Source organism: Centrocercus urophasianus, unplaced genomic scaffold (assembly GCF_019232065.1).
Source record: "Centrocercus urophasianus isolate 14NV4802_14NV808 unplaced genomic scaffold, USGS_Curo_1.0 seq_30, whole genome shotgun sequence".
Lineage (NCBI taxonomy): Eukaryota > Metazoa > Chordata > Aves > Galliformes > Phasianidae > Centrocercus > Centrocercus urophasianus.
In genome coordinates, this window is record NW_024884867.1 from 5,032,780 (window position 1) to 5,058,221 (window position 25,442).

General features: G+C 47.0%; 1 protein-coding gene across 1 annotated transcript in view; it reads left to right on the plus strand.

Moving 5' to 3' along the window:
* Nucleotides 1-8: 8 nt before the first annotated feature.
* MN1 (MN1 proto-oncogene, transcriptional regulator) overlaps nt 9-25,442 on the plus strand; it is a 30,692-nt gene continuing 5,258 nt past the window's right edge. Inside the window, exon 1 of the mRNA XM_042829280.1 lies at nt 9-1,578. Coding sequence (XP_042685214.1) covers nt 9-1,578 — 1,570 coding nt within the window. The remainder of the gene's footprint in view (nt 1,579-25,442) is intronic.

Genomic DNA, 25,442 nt, shown 5'->3' on the forward strand with positions numbered 1-25,442 from the left:
CGCTGCGGATGGCGGGCGAAGGCCCGGCGCAGGCCCTGCCCTCGCCCGGTGTCCACCCGCCCTTCGCGCCCGCCGTGGGCGGCCTCTCGCAGCTGCAGTCCCCCGGCGGCGGCGTGGCCCTTCCCAGCGCTCCGGCCGAGCGTCGCGGCCCCGCCGACTTCGCGGCCCAGCCCGGCTTCCCCTTCGGGGCGGCGGCGCGACAGCCCCCGACGCACGGCAGCGCGCCCGCCCTCAGCGCCTCGCCCGGCGCCTACCCGCCGCCCCCGCCCGAGTTCCCCCCGCCGCCGCCGCCACCGCGGCCCGCGGCCAGCAAGCTGGGCGCGCTGTCGCTGGGCTCCTTCAGCAAGCCGGCCGGCAAGGACAACGTGTTCGGCCAGAGCTGCCTGGCCGCCCTCTCCACCGCCTGCCAGAACATGATCGCCAGTCTGGGCGCCCCCAACCTCAACGTCACCTTCAACAAGAAGAGCCCGGCCGAGGCCAAGCGCAAGCTGAGCCAGGCCGAGCCCGACCCGCCGCCGCCCGCCGCCCCGGACTACTTCCCGGCGGGGCCGACGGCGGGCGGGGGCGCGGGCAAGGCCGCCCCGCTGCTGCCCGCCGAGAGCAGCCTCTCGCCCGGCTTCGCGCTGGAGCCGGCGGCCGGCGGCGAGGGGAAGGCGGGCGGCGGGCGGGGGCGGGGCCGCCGGAAACGGGACAGCGGGCACGTCAGCCCCGGCACCTTCTTCGAGAAGTTCTCGGCCGCGGAGGGCGGCGGGGCGGGCGTCAGCCCGGGGCAACCGGCGCCTCCGGCCGCGGGGGGGCCGCCGGGGGCCGCGGGCGCGGAGCGCGGCGGGGGCACGCCCCACGATAAGCCGCTGACCTCGCCCTCCTGGGGCAAGGGCGGCGAGCTGCTGCTGGGGGAGCAGCCCGACCTCATGTCCTCGCTGGACAGCGGCATCCAGAGCGTGACCAAGTCGGACGGTGGCTCCCCGCACGTGGACTTCGCCGACGAGGTCAGCACCAGCTACGGTAACGAAGACGAGGTGTCCTCCAGCTCCGACAATGCCGGCCCCAAACCCACGCGCAGCCCGCTGCTGGGAGGCTCGCCCAAGCTGCCCCGCGGGGAGCACGCGCTGCTCAACGGACAGAAGCCCCTGGCCCTCGGCCTCCTCAATACATCTACCTCGACCCCCGACAGCTACGGGCTCAGCAGCACGGCGGGTGCGCACCCCGGCACGCCGGGCATGGAGCAGGTGCGGACCCCCACCAGCACCTCGGCCCAGGACGAGATCCACCCTCTGGAGATCCTGCAGGCGCAGATCCAGCTCCAGCGGCAGCAGTTCAGCATCTCGGAAGACCAACCCTTGGGGTTGAAGAGCAAAAAGGGGGAGTGTGCGGGGCAGAATGGGGACAGTGACCTGGGCGGGTGTTGTTCGGAGGGTGTCAAGAACGCTATGAGCACCATCGACCTGGACTCCCTGATGGCGGAGCACAACTCCACCTGGTACCTGCCCGGTGAGAAGGCCCTGATGGAGGGGCAGGAGGAAGACAAGCCCATGGCGCCGTGGGAGAAGCCCAAGCCCCAGAATCCCAGCAAAGAAGGTATCCGCTGTCCCGCGCGCATCCTGGCCCACGGGGGGGGACTGTGGGCTGCCGTTGAGGTTACCAGGCATGCACCAACCTCACCCTGCCTCACAGCTCGGTGGGGCAGCAGTGCTGGGGACAAAGCGCCCACAGCCCGGCGGGGCCCAGGGTCGTGGTTCTGAGCTTAGTGGCCACCTGCAGAGCACTGAGGTGTGGGGGCTCAGCCAGGTGCTGGGGGGGGCTTTGGGGGGCTCCACCTGCTGTGCTTTGCATCCGCTTCCTCCGAACTTTTAGAGAGATCTGTCCAAGCCGTGGGAACATGTATTTGTTAGTGATCCCCGTGCAGTTTCAGGTACTTTCCTGCATGTGCCAGGAGCCGGGTAGCAGGGTGGTGCTCTTGGTTTTTATTTTTTTAGTGAGAAGGAAATTTAAGTTTAGGTTCTGGGTCCACTGGTGTAAAACTTGCTTAGCTGGCAGATGTTTCATTTTGGCATTCATTGTCATTTTTGATCCTTCCCCGTGCCCATAGGGCATCGTAATTCTCCGAGCTCAGAAAAAAATATTCTAATGAGAACTCCCTATGATAAAGGCTGTTTAAGATAAAGGCGATTATGGATTCAGTCGATTTCTGTTCTGTCGTCTCACGGCTGTATTTTAGAGCTCCCTGCCCACCATGGGGACGTTACAATGGGCACACGTGTCTGAGGGCACACGGGTGGTTGTGTGACGTGCCACAAGTGCACGTGCATGACTTCCACGCTAGAAATGCATTATTTCAGCCCAGGGAAGTTGCAGTTTTGGCACAACGGCATAGTTTGGAATTGTTTTTGTTAGGCTAGGTCTTACAGACCGACTTTTTGCTGCGTTTTGTGCTCGGCAATCTCACTAAGGAAGGCGTTGGGAAATGAGATGGAGCTCAGGTGCTTGGGGCATCGTCAGTTCCCCACTCCCAGTTCTGGTCGGTGCTCCAGCTTCGGCTTTCTGAAGCGTGAATCCTCGCCCCCACTGTTTGTCTCTTTGTTCATGGTTAATGCCCAGCTCAGGAGACTCTCATTTGAAGCGGGAGTGTTTAGCATGCACAGCAGACTGTAGGAAGCCCATCAGCATTCTCCGTGCTTCACCCAGGCAAGGACATAAATTGGTTTGTTTGGGGCCTTTCTTTTCCATTTTTAAATGGAGTTGCACACAGCATCCTTCCTGGCCCCTTCTCTTTTATTGTTTCTTGTACACAACATCTCGATCTGACTGGATCAATAGCTAGTTAGCACAAATCACAGCTCCTGTCAGTTCCACCTTGGCAGACTCTGCACACAGACACGCTCGCCCTCCCTCCGTCACACATCCCCTTGCACACGCATGCACAGCCGTGAACGCACCGCCTTGTGCTTCAGAACAGATCGCAAAAGGAGAATTTATTCCCTAAACCCTAATTCCATAGATTTAAAAAAAGAAAAAAAAAACAACCGCGCACGGTCTGCACGTTTATTAAAAGTGCAGTTTGGCTTAGAACTCGGTGTGTTTTGTTTGTGTGTGCGTGGCGTGGAGCGGTGCCTTCTTTCACAGCACTCCTACGTGCACTTGGATCACCGCTATTCTTAGTAACATCTTGAGCAATACGTCCCTGGTCGCGATAAGCACAGCGCTGCTGTTGGAGCAGCTCATCACTCAGAAGGAAACCATTCCATCGTGGGTCCTATATAAGGATGGGTTTAGGTATTTCAGAGGCACAAAACAGCCGGCTGGTTTTACAGCAGCGGACAGAGGCACTGTTTGGTTTCACCCTTCTGTCGCTGGAAGGGTTCAAATGGCAAAACTCGGGGACACCGGTAGAGAATTTTCTGTGACTATGGTTCTCTGGCATACAATTCCTTGTGCTGACACATGATGTAGCGGGAGAGAAAATGGTTTTTGCTTGAATCTGATGGTGAAACCTGTGATCTCGTTGGTTCTCCTTGGGTGCAGGGATAGGGGGAGGAGGACACGGCGATGCACGGGGCTGACTGCAGCGCTGGGCTCTGTGCTGCCTTCGTGCTGCTCTCCTCTGCTGCGTGCTGGGGGCGGGGGGACGAGGGCTCCGATTCCACTGTGGCTCTCAGAGGGCTCTTTGTGATTGAGGAGCTCCTTAAAACTCGGCAGCACCAGAAGCACATGCGAGTGATGCCCGGATTGCTGGGGGAGACAACTTGTTCGAGTTGTTTTCGTGGCTGTTCGCATTCCTTATGATTCATCTCTTTTTTCATGCTGATGCCGGTAGTGAAATAATTAGCTAATTACCTGGCAGTCTGTGCGAGCTGTGAGATTTAAAGGTAGATGAGGACAGATAATGGTATTTCAGACTGCAGTTCACATGCACTTGTCTTATTTAGTAACAAGCTTTAGTCAGGAATTGTCTCTGACTCATAGTTTCTTGTACCAGCACCTCTTTGGTGACGGCCGATCGCTCCTTCCCCTATCTATAACATCACACTGTGCTCTGCCATGCAGCTACAGCCGGCAGAGAAACATCACAGTGCTCAGCCTGGAGAGCTCCTGGTGACTTCCAGTAGCGTGGCTCTAGCTGACAAAGAGCAGCTCGATCCAATTCACGTGAAAACCAGCTCTAGTTCAGCAGCTTTTTGCTTTGCTTGGTTTCACTGAAGCACAGCGATTTCCCTTCAGCGCGGTGTTGATTGCTGTTCTCCAGAAACCCATTCACTGAGTTCTGCTGGGCTCTTGGTTTTCGTTCTTAATTGATGTTTGGGAGGTCCCGTGCCACATGTGCCAGGTGAGGACATCCACGTGTAACTCAGAACCGTGCAGGCGCTGATGGCAAAAATCAGAGCGCAGTCCGAGAGCTGCGCGGCCGTCGTGCTGTGCTGGGCGCAGCACTGCTTTGTGCTTCATCCTTCAGTTGGTGTTCATATTCCATCATAACACCCAACCTAGCATTCGTGGGAGCCGGGAGGGCACAGCTCTTGGTGCAGCAGTGGGTGACGTGTGTAAGTTACTACCAGACGTATTCACAAAGGACAAATTTGGTCCTGCTGAGGCGCTGGGAGCCTTTGTTTTCTTTCTTTTCCCAGTGCGTGCTTTTGTTGTCAGCACTGCTAAATTCGGAGAGGTTTTTCTGGGGGATGAGGTTTGTTTGCTGAGGCTGAGTGTGTCGGAGGGGTGTTTCACACGCTGAAATAGCGTTGGGAGCAGTGCATGGTTTGGTGCCATTGTAAGGATTGCTGGAAGTGAGTTCATTGACTGCGCTGGGTGCACTCGGCAGTGATGAATGTGTGTTTCCTGATGCTGCTTTGTTTGCCTGAAAGAGGAGAGAGTTTGCAATATTGCTAGAGCTGCTATAATGCAGTACTTGATGCATAAGTGTGTGAATTTGTTGGCATTTCAGCTCCTCCCGTGGCCGCTCCATTTGCCTTTTCATTCACAGACCTGCAGCTGTGTCAGAACTAACGCACATCACCAACATGCCCTGCACCTTTGCACTTTCTTTTAACAAAGTGTGCTGTCTTATAATGGCACATTCAGCTGTGGGATAACAGGGATGTGTAAACGGCAAAATATCTGTATGTGGCCATGTGAAATCTTAGTGCTGGGCAAATCGCTGTGTGTTTTTAGTCTCTCATATCGCATATATTTCTAAAGTGGCAGAGTAGCCACAGAAAACATGAAGCCAGCTCTACAGTGAATCTTCAGGTGGCCCAACTTGCATGCTGGTTTTCGTACAAGATTTCCCAAAATGGAGCAGTTTTAATGCCTCATTCGTAGAGCACACTTAGAAAAAGTGACCGGTCACGTCATGCTCTGTGGGATCCTTCCCATTTTGGTTACCAGGCCCTGCATGGCACTGCCTCTGTCCTTGTGCCTTTTTCTTCCACTTTAAAAATCCTAGCCTCCAAAAGCAGCCAAGTTTCATCTGTAAATGCACGCCTATATTTTGGGGGGCACATTTAAGGCTGGGGTGGGTATTCTGAAGCACAGCATTCCTCGTTTCATTTGTTTGAGGGGTGTTTTTAAGAGGGAGCTCCTGTTGAGGTGTGTGCTTTGCTTCTGTACTTTTCCCCATGAGTTTTTGGGTGGAGATACCCGATGGAAATAATAAAGAGAGGCTGTCCGGTCTTCGAGGAATTCAGAGTCCACCCTGGCTTTCCCCACCTGGGATTTTTCAGCTTTTAACACGTAAAGCAGTTTTTTTCTATTTTGCTGATAGTGCTAAGACAACTGGCTTGTATAAAAATACCATCATTCTTCACTTTTCCTTTGCAAAAACTTTTCATTTTGGTTGATGCCGTTAAAACATGACTGATTATTAAGGCATTACTAATTACTGGGGGCCCTTTTAACGCAAAGGCTTTTTTTGGTACAAGTTTAATACATTTTATGGGTGATGCTTCTGAGCCACATCCAGGGGATCTCGCTCCCCAGGGTGCATGTGTGTGTTGGTCACTTGTAGCTCCCAAAGGTGGGTTGCTCCTTGTCTGTGCGCTCAGCTCGTGCTGGGTGTCTGTCGTTGCATAAGTTGTGTGCGTTTGGTTTTAATTTTATCAAATCTATCTGTGCCTGCTTGGTATTTGAGCTTAAAAATGCGGTGCATGACGCTGCACCGTCCAGATTTTTATTAGTTTTTGAGGTTTGTCTGAAGGAGTTTTTTCGGTTTGGGAAGCTGCAATCTGGTTGTGTTTAAGTGCTGCCTCGATAGATTTCTGCATTAAAATAAATACAGTTTAGTTGAGAGCAAACACAGAAATAACACACGTATGAGCTGTGAGGAGCTCTGCTGGTCCTTTGCAGAACGTTGTACTGGAGGTTGTGTGCAGCCTCTCCCTGTCAGCCACCCTGCCCAACCTCTTGGATCTCTCTTTTTGGAGCCTTTAAAAGCGAGATGTGAACAGTGAGGCGCTGCCTTTTCTTCTCTTAACTCTCTTAGCTTCAGATCTGGCTGCTGGGCCTTCAGCACTTGGTATTCTCCATCGTAGAGAAGCTTTTAATCAGAGAGCGGTTGTGAGAGCGTGGTTTTTTGGTGTGACAAAATAGATATTTTTAGAGTTAAGTCTGCATCTCATTAATTTGGCAAATTAGTATTCGCCAAATATTAGAGAGCATTTGTATTGCTAATAGAAAGATCATCCCGAGGCTGAGGAAGCACAGCTAATTGAAAAAGCGGCCATTTGTAAAGGTAGGAAAAATCTAAAACATTTCATACCCTCATTAAGTTGGTTTGAGATCGAGGATTTTAATTTGTGGTGTGAAGCATCCGTGGTGCAAAAGCTGGGGATGGCCACATCCTTCCTCCCCTCAACGCTCCCCCAAAATGCAGTTTAAAAAGAATGGCACGACCTTCCTTTTTTTTTTTCTTTTTTTTTTTTCTTTGAAATACCCTGAAACCATTTTGCTATGAAGATGTAAATGGATCCATTCACATAGGAAATGGAGGCAGGGCCGGGGTTATTAGCTGGTCAGAATTTGAGCATCTCTTTCCTAGAAAAAAACCTTCCCGTTTTTCTTTCTCTTTCCGATCGCCTTCCTCCGCTGTGACATTTTGAAGCCTTTTGCTGTGCGCAGTCACAGAGGCACGGGGTGGCACTGGATGGAAGATAGCACACAACCAGGGATGCAAATGCAGCCCGGCCAGGGTCCGTCCCCAGGGAGCGCCTCTCTGCCACCCAGTGCTGGAGGTGATGCTCCGATTGTCTGCGGGGTTACAGCAGGCTGTGAGTGCTGCGAGTGCTGCCGGCTCCTGGCTAGATGGCACAGTTGGTCAAGTCATTCTGCTTATGGATGCTTGGGCTTGCGTTTCATTTAGATCGTGGGGGAGTCTGTATTAAGGTCCCACTCTCTATTCTCTCCTCTCCTGGAAGAAAAGACAGCAGTTGCGGCGCTTTGACGGAGCGTGTGAGTGCAGTAAGCTGAATGCATTCCTCTATCCGAGCAACAGAAAAAGAAAGTGAAGCGATGGGGAAGTATTTATCACCACCTCCAGATATCCAGGGGTAGAAGAATCGTGGCTGTGTTCCTTTGCTTCTCTCTTCTTGGACAGGGGAAGGAGCAGACCCTCCCCAGGCAGTGCGTGCACACGATGGCTTCAGCTGTTGCTTTAACAGGGGCACGGCGCCTCTGTTGTGATGTGAGCTCCGGTCCTGATGCGATGCTGCCACAAGCAGGGCATCCCTCACGTCTCCAGGACACCTGGATAACTTCTTGCATTTATTGTTAGAGGGTTTATGGTCCGACTCATCTGCTCTGCTAGTTTTTATTCACTCCACGATGTTACACTGCAAAACTTTCTTTATTTTTTGCCCAGTTAGAAGGGTAGCCCAATTTTGAGGCCAATAACTGTTTTAAAAACATGAAAATAATAGAAACGTGCCTATTGTTTGTATTCCACCCCCACCCCAACAGGGAATTCCACTGTAATCACAATGAAAATTACCATAATCTATGAGACAATAATTCTGATACACTTCAAAAATAGTATTATCATATAAAGTGCACAACAGCTGTTATTTTATGATGGAACAGATTTTATTGTTGCTGGATATTGGGTCAAACACTTGTAACACATCCTTGATTTAAACAAATCAGAAGCATGAGTGTGTTTTTGAAGATAAAATCGGCATGATTTTTCTTTTCTGCTTTTTCTTGTTGTTGGATGCTGTAGTTCCCTTCTCTACCTCTAAATATAAGCACATGCTTTTCTTTGTATGCTGGGAGAAAGCATCCCAATCCCAGCTGCTCTCTGTACAAGGCCTTAATTTTAGAGGCAGAACCAAAATGAGGACTGTTTCAATCGCAATTAAAATGTCACGTTGTCTAGTTTGAGATAGGGGGGCTACCAAAGAGGAGAGGCTATCGAGTGACTTCCTTCCTCCTCGTTCCTTTTTATTGCTTTTAGTCAGTAGGATGATTTGTGCCATCTTTTTATTATTATTTGTGGTAGCTGTCTGCAAAATGGGTTTGAATTCAGATGGCTCTGAAGTGGTGCAGGGATGCTGGGACAGCTGTCGGAGGGAAAGCTACAGCAGTAAGCTCAGCTTTTTGCTTTAAACTCCGTGCGTGCAAAATAGGGCTCTGTCTGATACAAAGCAGTCTGTTGTGCGGATGTATCGCATCTCTGAATTTACTTGAACTGTGGTACATATGAGAAATGAAGAAATCAATTTGTGTTTGGGCACAGCGCTGCTCTGGGCTGCAGGGCAGGTGTGGGCTCTGACCAGGGCTCACGGAGCGCAGCCTCACCGTCCTGCTGCTGCTGTAGCTCTGTGAATCTTCTTTGTATGAGCTGACATATTTTTTTTTCCTTTAACAAAGCGATGAAGTTTTACTCCAATAATTACCCAAAACCTTTTGTATTTTCGATTGTTTTTTTTTTTCTAGGCCACTTTGTGCACGATTCTCAAATATTTTGTTATGGAACAGAACAGATTAAAAATCTCTTCTTGAATCAGACAAGTATGAACTCCAGGAGCTGGTAAAACATACAGTTGGAGAGACTGTGATATAATTAAGTTTTTATGTCTACCTATTAAGCGTAATGAAGGGTTGGTTGCTGGCCTTAAATTTGGAAAGAGCTTACTGTAAAGCTTAAAACAGGAGCAGATTCCTGTAATTACTGCATTGTAGTGAGAAGTATGGCGAGGTGAAGGGAACAAAAACTATTCATTGTCCAATTGTCTTTACATGTCTGCTGCACTTACATCTATATATTCCGAAGAATAAAATGATTTGTTGTACTGATTTTCAGAAATAAGCTAAAAAAGTCAAGACAGGAAAAGAAAAGAAGAGGTGAAGAATATCTAACAGTGCTTAGAAAATGCACTGCTTTAACTTCTTTTGTGGGCCCTGGTGCATGATTTGGAGAATGGTTATTTGTGCATTAAGCACCAAGCCAGCATGCTGTGCTGTTTGGTGTTTGAGTTTCAGACGTTTGATTCGAAAATATAAAATTTTAAAAACTTTGCATCTTCTATTTTCCCTTAATTGTATCAGATGGAGCAAACCTCACCACGTGTGGTCCGGGCAATTCTGAGTCTGCTTTCACTTTGCCTTGAGCTTCATTGCCTTTAGCTGATGGCAGTGGAGCAGGAAAACCTGGATCCTCTTGTTGACGGTTGAGAATGATTGCTTAGATTATATCTAGTTTCAAGTGGTGTGGAACTCTTAGAAGTGTTTGTTGATGATGATGAAATGTTTTTTTAATTGTATGTACTGGTAACTATTATTTTAGCTCTGAATATTCCTGTGTATTCAGTGATAACGCAAAACCATTTTGTATATGTCTGGGATGGACTGCATTGAAGAGGAGCTGGTTTTGCTTCATACACAGACGAGGGAAAAGACCAAACCTTTTCTTCTCCATTAGAAACAATCTAACCCACATCCTTTTTCTTCTCCTTGGCAAAAACTTGGCTTACGTCATTAGGACAGGAGGTTTTTCCCCTCTGCTCTTGCTCCCATCCTGTAAGACGTACTTTATTTGCCTTTTGCCCTCTTTTTGTGGAGCTTCTCTCAGAACCTGCTCGGGGGGGGGGGCTGTGCTTTAATCATTTCTAAAGATGGCTCCTGCTTTTCACAGTGGTGCGGCCCAAATAGAAATGTGAAAAGTTCCCATTACTGAGCTGTAAAAGAATACTGTAAATGGATTATGCAGAGAAAACCATTTAGATAAAAATGCAATTTTCCCTTTCACACACACTGCTAAGAATTAATAGCACATTCTTTCTAAATGGGTACTTCTGTATTATATTTTCACCTTAATGAAATTCTTTCCAAAACAGGAGCGTTTCATTTAAAATTTTAGAACAAAATTGATCTGTCTTTAATCCTCAGTACTTCTCCCCCCCTCTTTCTCCCCCTTTGGAACCTTCGGGAAAATACCTGGTGGGTTTGAGGTGTGTGCTTCAGGCAGTGCCGCACTTTGCTTCGCTGTCCCTTCTGCAGGATGTGTGCTTTGGGGCATCTCTTTGGGGCATCTCTTGCCCACACCACCGTTGCACATTCCCAACGTGTTGCTCACTGAAATGTTCGCAAGGAGCGGAGCTGCCCCGCTGTGCTGAGCCTCAGCAATCCAGGCTGGAGATCCTGCGGCGTGGGGGTGTACACACAGAGCTAATTTTGGGAGACAGGAGTCTCTTTCCATCTGCGGTGTTGGTATTTCTGTGCTGCTTTCTTTTTTAGAGCAGTTATATCACAAGCAGGACCCAATGCGTTGCTGTCACCGACTTTGGCTTCGTGTAGCCATGGGTCATTAGCTTGTACGTGTGAAAGCCAAGGTATTTTTTCTTCCTTCCGGCAGCTTTTCCTTGGATTAGAAGGAATAGCTCTGTGATGTGAGTAATGGTGATTCTCCCATTGATAAGGTGTGTATGCAACACACGTGAGTGTTTGGATTACAGCAGTCTTTCCAGCCAACGAACGATAATATTACAAGCAGCAAGTTGCAAGCAATGGCAAATCAAGGCATACAATCAAGTTTTTTAATTGTTTCCTTTTAATAAAAGGGTTCTGTTGGTGAGAACAAAACTGTGTGGTAGGCATAGGGCTAACAGAAGGACGCCTGCTTGGAGCAGCTTCTTGCTGCTGAGTTGCCATGAGGAAAATGCTTTTGTTAAACAAACTGGTAGGTGTTGTCATAGTACTAATAAAATAATTCCCGGGTGCAAACAGTGTTGGAACGATGAAGATATGGATAGGAATGAATACACCTGAAAGCTTCCATGTTCAAAGTGGAAATGCAGTTTGGCAACAGCACCGAGCAGCCATTTCCATGGCTTTTGGGACAATCCACTCTTTGAAGACTTTTCACTTGGGACACTCTCCAAAATGTGAAATGCAGAAGAAACATAAGGCCTTATGTTATCAGATCGATTCTGATTACTTGTAAAACATCTCTGGAGCTCTTTTTCTGGTTTTTTGGACGCCTTGGTTGAAATCAAAATCTAGCTGGGCCATTGCAGGCTTCCCGTGCTGAGGTTTTAATGGCTTTTTTTCTCCCAAATTTTGCTTCCCTGCTTGTGTGTAAGGGGCCTGCTCCTGTGTAACTGCAGGCAGTGAGAATGCTGCTGTTGACCTAAACCATACAGGAACACAGTCAGAGAAGGAATCTGTGAGTCTGTATTTGTTCATTTAGAAAGCTGGGCAGGAATTACAACGCAGACACTCTTGAAGACGATCTTAAGCATGTCACTCAGGTGAGCCTGCTATCCACACAGCCAAAGTATGCATGCCCTGTCACCACGTGCATGCATTTGGGAAGTTTTTGTCGTTTTGGTGCTTTATTCCTATAAAAGTTTGTGTTTGCTGCAGGGGCAAAGGAGGTCCTCACTCCTCCTTTGCATTCACTGAAACTTGTTCTTTGCCATCTGAAGGTGCACCTTGGGTTGCTCTTTCACTAGTTACTCTTTCATGCATCGTGTTCACACAGAAACAAACCGCATCAATCGGTTCCTCCTGCTGCCAGCGATGTGCAAACTTCTGGGAGATGATCACAGAATTCTTCAGCTCGTCATTCAAAATGTGTTCTCAAATAGTGACCAGTTTGCACACGCCGAGTTGGAAGCCTTTGTGATTTTCAGTGCATGTCGGTGTGTTACCGATCTGATTTATCACTGTTTTGTGGCACTGTTTTTCTGGCTTTCTCCTAACTAACACTGTGCTCAGTATAAATTCTGGTTTGGAAAGGCGTATTTTTAGTCTCACCAAAGTCTTCTGATAATCTTCCGATCAAAGAACAGAAAAATACTACAGTCCTTATTTCGGGGCTTACATAACGGCTCTCTCTTCAGTCACAAAATTTCCCTTTTTGTGATTCACTTTTTGTGATTCACTGTTTGTCAATCACAATAGTTCAGCCAGTATTGCAAATCCTGGCTCTTACAGCCAAATGTGCCGTTCCCTGGAAGCAAAACTTTTGAACATTGAAATATTTCGGTGTAGCTGTTTGTAACGTGTGAGTTTTGTGCTGGTGGAGCATTGGCTCTATAAGTTTTTGGCACTACAAAAGCCACAAACGCGATTGCACAAAGTGGCTCTTGGTGACAAATGCTGTTGAGTGGTCGGCGTGCTTTCTCATTTGTGGTAGTTGAACATACGGAGTGTATAGTGTTACATCCAGCACTATTTTTTGTTATTGCACTGTGCTCTGGATTCCTGACGGATTCTGAGGCCCTGTTTTGCTGCAGGGCAGAACCACATGCAAATACAGAGGTCCTGATTATCTGCCGTGCACCAAGCAGCACTGCAGCACTGCCTCTGCCCCTGCTTAATAGTGTTAAACCTGGGAGGCTGGGTGTTGTGCAGCCATCTTATTGTTAGCAACTTGGTGTCTTACAAGGAAAATGAAATGGAACTGGCCAAGCCGTGGGCTGCGCTGAGGCTTCTCTTGTCTGGATGTGATGCCCTAGGAGTAACTTGTCTGTCATCAGAAGGGTTTGCTGCCCTTTGGTGAATGGTTAACCATTTACAGAATGCCGCTCCACTGTAAGTATGAATTTCTTACGCATCACTTTTTTCTTGCTTTGGTTTTTTTTTTTTGGTACTAATTATACCTGGCAGCATGCTGCATACTAAGTTATGCATTTAAGCGTTGGTTGTTACAGGAAAAATCTTGATGGCCATTGTTTCTATTAAAAAAAAAAAAAAAACCCTTGTCATTTTCAAAGTCACTGCTGTTACAGTCATTTTCTCTTTGAACGTCGGGATTCTGTCTTTGATTACATACCGAATTGTCTCTTGTCATTGCATAACCATTTTTTGGTGTGTGGATACATGGAGACGTTTTGCAGTTCATCGCAGTTCCTTCCCAATCCTGGTGCTTCTCTAAGAAAGAAACGTATTTAAAATATAGATAGTAAAAAAAAATAACAGGTTTTGATTTTATATTTTCCTGGGATTTTTTTTTTTTTCTTTAAATCCTACAGAATATGTAACTTCCTTCCAAAATTGAAAATAACCCTTTCTCCCACTTCTCACTTTTGATTGTATCCGAAATCATTACTTCAGAATTTTCTCCTCCTTTCCCTTTGCTGCTTTGGCAATTTACGCTACACGCAAAAAGAATAAATATCTGTAATTCCACCACCAGTTTATTCAGCTTCTGGAAAGTTTTGGGGAAAGAAAGAGAAGGAAAAAATGGGTTTAGAAAAGCAGATCGTGCTTACTGCATTACCTAAATGAATGTGGAACACAACAGTTTTCCATTTTCTGAACTGCTTTTTTCTGAGGCAAGCCTCAGAAAAGTCGTGTTGGAGAATTAAATGGGGGGAGAATAGGAGGTTAAAAAGGCGCTAACACTCATCTCGATGGTTATTGAGAAGCAAGAAAAAGAGGAGAGGATGAATGCTGACGGCCAGCTTGTAAAGAATACGTGTGAAAGTGACAACCCGTTCAGAAGCAGGAGGAGCTCGGTGCTGTGCTGGGAGCGCCGCGCGGCTCCGCGTTCAGCATCGCCGCCCGCTGTGTGCCGGGCTGGGAGGATGCAGCGCGGGAGTGCTGGAGGCACGGCTCCAACTGCAACGCTCCAGCGAGCTAAGAGTGGGTTGGTTGCTTTGCTTGCTTGGTTTCAAGGTGTCTGTCTGGCCTCGGGGCTGAGCGCGCTGCTGCTAGACGCTGCCTGCCCTGCTCCCCGCGGATAGAATCAAAGGGCAGGAGCTTGCTGAGGCGGTGGCTTCCAGAAGGGCCTCCCAGAGCAAAATGAAGGCACGCAGACAGGAGATGGGGTCCAGTGTTTTGGCTGTGCATGGGTAAAACTGTGGTCTGCGTGCATGTGAATGCTCTTCCACTGCGGAGTGATGTTGATGCCACTGCGGTGATGGGAAAACTGGACGACGACGGGGTGGTGGGGCTGCACCAAGCACCAAACAGATCCCGTCCTTGGAAGGTGGTTCTGCTCTAACAGTGACGGCTGTGGACCTGTCTGCTATCCTTCCATGCACGCTCGCAGCAGGGTGCTGTAAAAACGCATTGCTTCATGTGTGTATTGCTTCAGAGGGTTAAATACAACTAATTCAAAAGCTAACCTCTCCGTTAAGGTTTGCCAATTTCGTTTCATCTGATAGAATTCTTTGCAGTAGAGTTTGTAAATCCTAGCTGTGTTTTTGAACGGGCGCTTTGTTCCCTTGTGTTTCGTAAGAAAAAGCCCAAAAAGGACTCTCTGTATCTTTAAACGTGTGGATCCTCAAACCTCTCTAGGAAGGGGAAGGGGGAAGGGACCCTTTCAGGATTAATTAAACAGAGATGTCTTGCTGTAGACTTGAGGGTTTTACTGATAAATGCCAGCCCCTCACCCAGGTCTGGTGGTGGCTGTTATTATTTAATCACAGCTATTAAAAGAAATCCGAGAAATCTTTCCTTTCTCCTCCTCCTGCGTTCCATTTATCTGTCCTCCCAACCTGTTTGTTTGTGTATAGTTAAGTTTTCTGTGCCAGTGAGAAGCAGAGTGGAAATGTCAGGGGTCAGGCTGCAGGCAGGCAGGGGAGCAGTCAGCCCAGCTTCAGCTGCAGTCTTTGACTTTCTGAGAAATCTGAGATATGTTCCAGGCAAGATTAACTCTTTCCAGCACAGCTGCCTTGCTGCTGCTGGCCTGAGGAATATGGATCAAGATGGGCACATTAAGAAATTGGGTTCGGTTTCTGTCATGCATATGTCCTCGTGGTTTAATTGGTGATGGGTGCTACTGCTTTCATTTCATTCACCCTCTTATCTAAGACGAGCAGGCTTAAAATTTCATCTGTCTTGGCAGCTGTGCATCTGGAAGATGAGGCTGCATGGATACAACCTCTGGGAAGGATGGAGGATGGAATAATTTATTGCAATGCTGCTATGGGTACCTATTTCTCAGTGCATTTTCCAGGAAACAAAGCATTCATCCAGGAGGGCACGATGCTTCTGTTTGAAGACACATTCTTGGTTAGCGGCGTGGCTTGGAGCTTGCCACTCAAAAGATGTCTAAAACACAATCTGAATGCTCTTACCTTCAGAATAACCAGTTCTGACGTTGGCCAATTAACCTAGTGTCTCACATGCTTTGAGGTGCATGTAGTGCAGTGTGTTAAACACACAGCGGCCCTGGCTTGTGGCGAAGCTGGGTGAGGGTTTTGGTGGTGTGACTCAAGTGGCACCACCTGCATCTCACCCTGCCTGTGCAAATGGAATGTGTGAGTCAGCTGTGGGGTGGAGATTATTTGTTGCCTTATGGCAGTAAACTAAGGTGCTTAAAATCTTGCCCAGTTTGACAGAGCGACAAAGTACAAGCAGTGCCCTTCTTAAGGTAGTTTTAAAGACTAGAGGTGGTCCTTATGCTATTGCGCAGCAATGTCTTCATTTTTGGCTTTATTTCTGTAGCAGTGTGTTTCTTTGGAGCTTGCATGTTGAGGCAGTGGGCCTCCCTAGAGCGAGCAGGATGTGCAGGGTGTGCAGTGGAGGAGCACCCAGCCCAGTGAGTGCTGGAGTTGTGAGCAAAATCCTCTTGCAAAGGGATCTTGGTCGCTTATGATGGTGTAAGCTTTACATTTGTAAGCTTTACATTTCCTGCAGACCATGTGCATGGGAAGGTTGTTTGCTGTTATCTAATTAGCATGCACCCAGAAGATGATTCTATGCTACTTAATTACTTTTTATAGGGGTAAAGAGTTGTCCACAGCAGATTCCCCTGTTTTAGGTTGCGTGAGTTAAGTAATGCTGTCATTTGTGTCTGGAAGAATGAGGCCATTTGTGCTAGCAGTCATCTCTGGCTGGCTCCTGCCATGCCTGGAGCACACCAGGCTGAGGGATGTGTCTGTTGTCTCCTTTGCTGCTTGTACTGCAGGTCCGCAGCTCAGCAAGCATGGGTGAAACAGTCACTGCTTTCTCTACATGTGCTTGTATCACTTCATGCTATTTGCATACTGTATCTGCTTTAAACTTATCTTCCTCTACCACTCCTTTGTTAACTCAGTTGAAAAGTGCTGCTTGGCTGAGCCTTGGGGAGAGTGACTGAGTCTAGAGGGTTTTCTTCTGGGCACTGGGGTAAGCAAGGGAAACCTGGGGCCTCCCTTCTCTGGGGTGGCCGTGGTTCTGTAATGAATGTGAAAGGAAGAGCTGTGCAGTTAGTGTAGTCTTCCTAACGTCAGGATATCTGGTTATCTCTGTGATAATAGGTCCCAGATTAGCCCCTGTTAGAGGTCTTGAAATAAATTTCAGGGATTGTGTATACTGTATGGTAACTGTTGAGTCCTGGCCTGAAGCACTGATTGAGCACTTGGAGAAAGGACCCGGGCAGCCCTGGGAGCACAGGGGAAGGCAGTTCATGTGTGTGATCAGACCTCATTAAGGGCTGACTGCCACTGGGGAAGGGTCTCTTGCTGGAGGTCCCTCCTTGGTGGAGCTTTTTCCTGTGAACCTGGAGTCTTCTGACACAGGCGAGCAATCTTCTTCCCTCCCTTTATAGTGCCTTTCTATGGCGCTGGTCCTTCTGTCATCACGCTCAGATTAACAGCAGTTTTAACAAATAGGTGCAGATGCATATGGGACAGAAGTGAACTGTAATTTGTCATCTGCTGATCCTATACAGATTACCCATCACCTTGAGGTATGCATCTTGATTTAGTGTGTCAGCACTTGTGTGGTTTGGTGCTGCTCCGTCCTGTCCCTTGTCCCTGCTCTTCCTGCACAGTCACTAAGTGGAAGTTGGCACTTCTGGAGTTCTTGTCCCTGATCGCTCCAAACAGAGCCTACACAGCTGCTAACATGGAGTGGAAAGTTAATTATCTGTCATCGTTTCATTTTCCAATGATATTGAAATTGTTGTGGTTCATAAATCACACAAGCACGCAGCTAGGAAGGAAATATGGACCCATACTTCTAGCTTTAGGTTTGGAGATGAGACCACGTCAGCATTGCGTTGTATTGGCCCATTCCATTCTGTTACAGGTCTTTGAAACTTTAATGTTCAGTTGAAAAGCAGTGAAAGTCTGTCTGTACACGACTTTGTTCCTCCAACAGCTATTTGCTCCTGATTTGCTGCTATTCTGAGAATTTCATGAAGACTCTTCATGGTGATGTGACAACTGGAAGAAAAAGATGAGCTCATCCTAATAGTAGCACTTAGAGACTTACCTAAGTAAGCTAGATTTCATTGTGTTGTGTTTTGTTGTTTTTTTTTAAGGTGTATTTCCTTCATTGCCATTCTTCCTTCATGTGGCTGTGTGTTTCTTCTATCTGATGATGTGTTTTTTGTTTTTCCTCCAGATAAATTTAACTTTAAAACATGCTGTGCAACCAGGCCCTGATGCTCAGTCAGCTGTGTGACCTCCAGCTGAATCAACATACCTTTTTGCTATTTTGTGGGATATTTCTGAATGCACCAAATCTATTATTTGGCAACAACATTTCCATCTCTTCTTGCAGCCAAAATTAAATTTGGGCTATACCAGAACTTGAGATTTTTCTATTGTAGACAGGACCCAGTAATTTTGCAACCACAGCATCAGGTATCAGTCTGATTTACACACACCTAAATGTTTTCCTGCAGAGATTTTGGCCTTTGTTGAACAAATTCAAGCTTTCTGATGTCTGCTTTTTTTTTTCTCTGTTACTTTTCTTACACTTTTTAGAAATTGTTCACAAATTACTAGGAATTAGCTAATCACAATTGGAAAACCATTGGATTTAGAGTGGTACTTCCATGCCTTATGCGTTCCCTGGGGTGGACCAAGGAGCCTTCATCTCTAGCATGTCCCTCTGCAGGTTCTTAGGATGAGACCCAGACTTTGTTCATAGGTTTCTGGTTGTTTGTTTTTTTTTTTCCTTGAAATTCCTTTAACTCCTTTTGATTTTAGTGAAGCCATTTCCTAGGGTTTCCTCATATAAGCCACTACTTCCAAGACCAACAGACTGCAATTGGAGGTGTCCTGAAGGGCAGTGAGATGTGTTTCAAGGTAATGCTCTAAACAAATTGGATGAAGTAGCTACAGATCCTGGATGCTGTTTGTTCTACCTTCCTGTAAGCTTTTGTTAAACTGCAGCTGTATTTCCACAAGTATTCTTGAGCTCATGTAGCTTAACCCAGAGTGTTAATGTACGTTATCACCACTTCTTGGTGTGCAAGAGCCTCAGATGAGTGAGACCCCTGGGAGTGATTGACTTTGCCTGTGGCAGTTTTGTATTATGGGCTCGTAATTGTGAATTATAGATACAGCAGAAGCACTTGCATGAGATGCAAGCAGAACTGGGAAGAAGATGGGAGGAACTGATGGGTGAACTTTCAGCAGCCAGAGGGCTTGAGGTCCTCCTGCCCTGGCAGCTAAGCTGGATACAGATGTGACTTTGGGATATGAGGATGCTGCTCCTGTTGATTTCTTTGGGAACAAGATGACTACATACGTAACAGGCTTCAACCAACTGTATCCAAACCTTCTGCTCATGAGGAGATTGATAATATTTCAGAGACAAATTCTTTTTTTTTTCCACTAGGCTAACAAGTACTCATTTAATTTGCATCCTGAAACTAAACGACCACAAACAAAGTTCTTTGAAGGGAATCTTTTCTTTCATTCTGTTTTCATTTAAAGAAAACAGAGATTTCCATGTATAATTTGCAGGGCTTAAATATCCTACTTAGTGTTGTTGTTTCTATTTTTTTTCTCAGCAATTATGTAGGCTCTTGCACAAATCTGATGAGGGAAAGCTGGAATTTACATGTTTCCTCCTCTGTTTCACTCTGTGCATAATCACCATCCATTCATTGCCTTTACAAACTCCATTAATACACCCACTTTCCACGCTAGTGCCAGTGGGCATTTTAATGCTATTTTTGCAGGCCTCTTCTGTGTACTGAAGTTCACATTGGTCTGAAAGTGATGTTACCACTTTCGACCTCCGTGTCCTCAAGAAGAAACGAGCTGCAGCAAAGCTTGCTACAACAGTAGGACTGGTTTAGAATGAGTTGGCTGTTAAATATTGCTCATTCTGGTATCATCCTCTGGCTGAGATTCAAGTCAGTGGTGATGGTGGCCAGCAGACCCAACTCTGAGCTATTTCCTGTCAATTAACGTGCTTTGAGAAGCCCCTTTGTAACTGGGGAAGAAGCAACTTGCAGGTCAGTAAAACCTGATTTCAGGGCATAGGCTGAGTCAGCACCTGGTGAGAGTTTCATAGCATTTCTCCCCAGAGCTTTGGCTGCTGATGGCCAGTTGTGCTGTGCGGGGCCAAGGCCGTTAGCCACCATTCATCCCCTCACTTCCTTGTTAAATGCTAAGGTGGCCATTTAAGGCAGAACATTTAGGTAGAGTTTATTTCAGTTTGGGTCTGTCCTGAAATAACACTAACCAATGTTCATTGAACAATTCCATCTGACTGCAGTATGGGCAGAAGATTCCACTTTGAAATTTGTATTTTAAGAAAACCCTTTTATTAGCTCCTGCGTTCTGACTCTCAAGAGGTGGATTTCGTGTGGTCTGGAGCCACGCGTAAAGCTGCCATGTGGTAATTTGCGTGCATGTGAAATATATTTGAAAGTAGTGGATGCAAGATCCAGTGTTTCCTTGCTCGTCATGGACGTGTGGGTTGTTATCTTTGGTGAAAATAGGCTCAGAGCATTTAGTTAGTGCAAGCAAGTGATGTACGCCAACAGCAGAGAAAACATGGGATCAGTCAGCCAATATTCACTCCTACTGTGGAGTTCTCCTCTTTGTGTTGCATATGGGCTGCAGAGGTGGACGGAGACATGGCTGAAAAAGCTGCCGTCCTTTGGAGTGAGCATTCAGAGAAGCTGTTCGTAATCTGTTTTCTTAATACTGGGTCTGAATGTAAGTGTGATGGGCAGGAAGGAGGATTTAAACCGTTGGGTCCTTTCTGAGCTGAACAGAAGTGCAAGGTGTAGTTGCCTTTTCTGACAGCTATCGTTGAGAAGCGTGTACAGAATTCTGTTTTATTGCTGAGCCTTTCTGGTCCCAGTGCCAGGTGTGGAGCCATGTAACCGATAGTTGCTGGGCACTTGGGAAAGCACGACTTTACTGAAAGTTTGCTTGCCAAAAGGGGTGCAGGATGCACTGGTTCCTGTCAGGTATTCACCCGGATGAGCGCCTTGGAGCTCATAGAAGTCTCTTCCGAATGGCAGTCTTTCCTGACCAGCAAGTGTTTATTGGCTTAAAGAACAGAATCTGCTTTCTCACAGGTGCACTACGTTATGCGTACCTCCTCAAAACGAATCGCAAAGAAAGCCTCTACTGGCATTATGAACTGGGAGGGAAAGACAGGGTGACTTTCTGCTTTGTCATCAGTTCAGGCCACAGTAAACAATCCAGAACTCCCAGTGGATTCACTGGCCTCCAAATGGTAGCGTAGAAACATCAGGAGAGCTGAATCAGCTGCGATGGGCCATGTTGCAATTTCATGACTTCCACTTGTTTTCTCTTGGAACTGCCCAGGAAAGGTTTGACTGCTGGTGGCAGTTGGTTTGCTTTGCTTTTTTTAGCTTCTCATACCATGCAGGGCTGAGGGGAGCACGGCATTGGCGGCGGTGCTGGGAGACGGACCAGTTGTTCAGAAGCCGTGCAGTTGGATTAGTGTGGGCCACAGGTGAAAGTTTGGCTGTCACGGCTCAGCTTTCACTCTCTGCTCCATATCAGTGGTTTGTCTGCTCTGGGGAAGGCAGGATGAGCCTTGCAGAAAGCAGTACTGCAACACCAAAGCTCCTGATGGGGTCTGGTTTGCAAGAATGGGCTTTTATTACACATGAGCTAAAATCCTCTGCAGCAACCTCTTCAAAATGGGGGGGGGCGGTCAGAACTTAACTTCCCTGTGTGGTTTGCTTGTTTTGCAGTAAAGCCAGCATGAGCATGAGTGTGTTAAACTGAAAACAGGAACTGGTGACAACCAAAATAGAGAAAGGATATGAGTTAAAAACAGTGAGCTGTACTCCTTTCCCTCCTTCCCAGCCATGCCATGCAATAGGGAACAGAAGCTGGTATTATCCCAAGGTGTTTTATGTATTTTCTCCAGAACGTATGGCTTCCCCACGCTTGATACAGAGCTTGTATTTCTTCTCAGAGAGCTATATAGTTGGAAATAACTAATTTAGTAATAGCTTCCAGATAAATAAATAGGTGTAGACAGTTTCATACTTGCCTGCAAAACCATGGGCAGCAGGTTGCTCTCCTACAAGGAAATTCTGTTTTTCTTCCTTCCTCCTCTTCTTCCAGCTGCGTAGACAGAGCACATGTTTTTTGAACTGTGATGTCTTTTTCCTCATCCATACGTCATTTGTTCTCTGTCTTCAGGGTCATGCTGTGCATAAAATGAGTACTTCCAGTTCCACTGATTGGGTTAGTTTTTTTTCTACTTGGTGATGTTTTTACCAGTTTTTCCAGACACTGGCATGTGTCTACAGTCAGAGTATCTTTAAGTGGTATCCATCCCTAGCTAGGTGTTGGAGCTTCAGGGGAGAAATCTGCAGTTTGTTTGGATCCTTACAGCCATCAGGGAGGGGAGTAACAGCAAACCCTTCCTTAATGCAGGATTTGGGTTGCCGCCATGTTGTGGTATGCTCATCCTTCCACTGGTGAAAATCTATGTGAAAGGCGGCTAGGGCAGAAAAAAGACCAATATGTATTCACAGCAGGTACTCTATGTCTCCTGTTATCTAAATTCTGTGCAAGCAGTGAGCGCTGATACAGCTCCATGCCAGCTCTGAGACCACTTAAAGCAAAATAAACATCTTCGCAGCATGGTCTGATACATGCTCCCTTTAGAATTGCAGGCACCTCCAATTAATCATGCTGCCTATGCAGGAAGAGGATTTAAGAATCAGAGGACATTGCTAGACTTGATGGTCTGATGGAGAGGTGGGCAGCACTCAACATTAAGGGTAAGTGGGCTGTGCTCCCAACCGAGTGAGCAGTGGCAGCCACTCCTTGCCTTGCCTCTCCTGCTTGGTGAGCAAAATGCTCACAGGCTTTAACGAGCAGAGTTCTTGGTTCTGGCTTGCAGGATGTATTGGTGCTGTGGGGCAGTGCTCAGAGCTGTGCACGCGTTTTTGACTAAACAGCCTTCCCTCCTTTGTGAGAAAAGGCTTTTATATTGTAGCTCAGCTGGCAGATCCCTGCCATAAATCTACGGGTTGACCAAGCCAAATGACTTCTTGAAATGTTAATGAATGAGATGTGACCGGTACTCTGGAGTTGGAGTGTCTGTGCGTAGCATTCTGGGTCAGCAGAGGGGAATCACCTGCTCTGTTTCGAGTGTGGTCCTCATTAAGTGCCATTGGCCCCAGCTGTGCATCTTAATAACTGTGTATGCTTTTGGTTTTTGCTTTAATTCAGGTTATCTTGAGGAGCGTTGTGTCTTTAAGTGTTTTATGGGCTTCAAAAATGGCTCCAATTACACAAAATAAGTGGAGGGCTAAAAACAGAGGAAGAAGGTTTCAGTCATGGAGCAAGTCAGGCTTCTCATTGAGTGCCAGCAGAGTGCTTGGTGCTGCGCAGAGCCCAGAGCCAAAGCCAGTCACTGCCCCAAGAAATGGGAGGTTAGAAGAGATAGATCTGACCCAGCACAGGGCTGCAGGGTGCCAGAGGGGGAGGGAGCCGAGCTGTGCAGCTTTTATGGAGACGTGTTTGTGTTGGTGAACAAATGCACTGTGAGCTCAAGAAAATACCTTTGTTTGAGGTTTGGTCCGTTCTGCGTTGGTTTGTTTGTAAACAGAAAGGAAACGGTTGTGTTTAAAAACATCATTTTAGGAGTGAATTAATCTATGGAGACTCGGCCCGCTGTGCAGAGACATGAAATGTTTTCAGACCTTATTTTTCTTGAAAACTGAAAAAGATGATTCTGTGGTGTGTACAGATGCAGAGCTATGTGCCTGAACCAATATGTCAAACTGTCATGTGGGAGATTTGGTGAAAAACATCTTGTCCTAGGGGAATAATTTTAAACACTATATGTAGGTTTGCTGCCTCATAAGAGATCATTACTCAAATCTATTCCCTCTTATGCTAGCTTGGCCTCTGCTTAACGGGCTCAGAGTGAACAGGAGCCCATTAATGCATCCTTTAAGAGCGGTTATCGGGTGGTAGAGGGGAAGCTGATCTCCGATCAGGGAATATAGTGTTTTTGGCCAAACCGTCTGATTTAGCCTTAACAAGATGAGTGGCAATCCAGGAGCTTTACGCCTGGCTGCTCATTGAGGGCGGCGGCGGCCGGGCCCACGCTGCGCTGGGCGCATGGGACTGTGGGCAGCGCCGAGCCGCGGCTGAGGCTTTGTCAGAGCCGGTGAGGATGTGTAAGGGACGAGCCCTGCGGCACGTGGCTGTTCCAGGGATCTTCACCTCCTGTTTGTCACTTCAATCTCGCAGCGACGCTGAAATGTAGAGTGGAACCCATTGCAAACCAGACCTTTACCAGACTGTAATTGCACACTCCTGCTCCCTGCTTGTCAGTGTCTCTTGTTTCTTTTGTTGTTGTTGGCTTTGGCAAAAATTAGAGAAATGACAGGAGCAGCACCTGAAGAGTAGCATAACTCCTGTTGCCTGTGTAGCATCTGCAGTTGCCTTGGCTACTGGCCATACCTTCCTCGAGTGATCTCATCTCTCACAAGATGATGCGTGTAATGCATTCTAGCACTGCAGGTGAACTCGCTCTTAATGGGATTAGCTTACCTAAAAGTCAGGACACATCTGTGATTGTAGAGTTTGGTGGGGTTGTCACAGTTAAGAGGATGTTGATGTTTAAAAAAATGCAGATGAAGATGCTACCTGGTGGAAGAGATATTAGGAGCAGCTTAACATGGGCTAAGGAGGGAGTGAGAAGGAATGGAAGTACGTATACGTGGTGTCTTCAAGACTGAGGAGAGTGTCAGGATCTAATCTCAGTAAAGGGAAGCATGTTATTCCCATGCTGATATAAAAAACCTGTCTGCAGTGTTTGCATTTTTGGTGTGTGGTTTGTTTTTTTTTCTTTTTTCTTAAGGACTGCTTGTCTTCCTCCCTGTATCTTTACTAACGGTGCATGTGACAGCAGCAGTGTTCCGTCATGTGTCTGTTACCATTCCTTCATTAATACTTAGCAAACAAACAAACAAACCTTTTATTTTCTGAATGCATGCATGCCTTTGCAAAATAGAGCAGAATGAAAGAGCAGCTTCCTAAATGTGTAAGGTCACAGCGAGAGGGTAGAGGGGCACAGGGGAAGGCTGGGGGAGAGTCTTCTTACAGTGCTATGCTTCTGTTTGTTTGTTTTAGGACTTGGAGATTGAAATGTGTTTGTGTGGGCAAAGCCTGTTTGAAAGCTTGTATAGTTTCTGCCCAAAAGTGAGCTTGAATATTAAAGTAAAAACTTTTAAAGGCACTTAGGAATGTGAAACTGTCTGTGCATGCATATGCCTCTGTAAATATAGGAGCATGGCATTTTTGTCGTAGCTGGTTGATGCAATTCTTATATTTGATTTTGTGTGTTCTAACAGATGAATCCCACAAAACTATTATATTTACCTTGATCCTACAGTTTGAACTGCAATAAACTAATTTGTGACAGTACTGGCAGAAAGCAGTCATGTAAGGGGTGTGGAAGTGACCAGACTTAACTTCAACGTTCAAATGAATGTTTGCAAATGTTTCTTGCCATAGTCACCCAACTCTTCCAGATGTTGCAGCTGGCTTTTAGAAATGCCTGTGAGCAAGCTGAGTTAGTAATATTAATCAAACCTCGTTTACTTTCAGGGCATTCAGTGATTATTGCAGGAGTTTTCTCTGCTGTGAGCAGTTTTGCACAGTGGGCTGGGATGCACGGCTGTGGTGGGTTTTTTTTTCCTCATTTTTATCTTCCTGTGAAATACAGAGCATGGGTTGTTGCTATGCACAGGGTAATGGGGAGGATGGAATATTATAATCAAGATAAAAGGAAGCAATTGTTTCCAGTGCTAGAAATTTTAG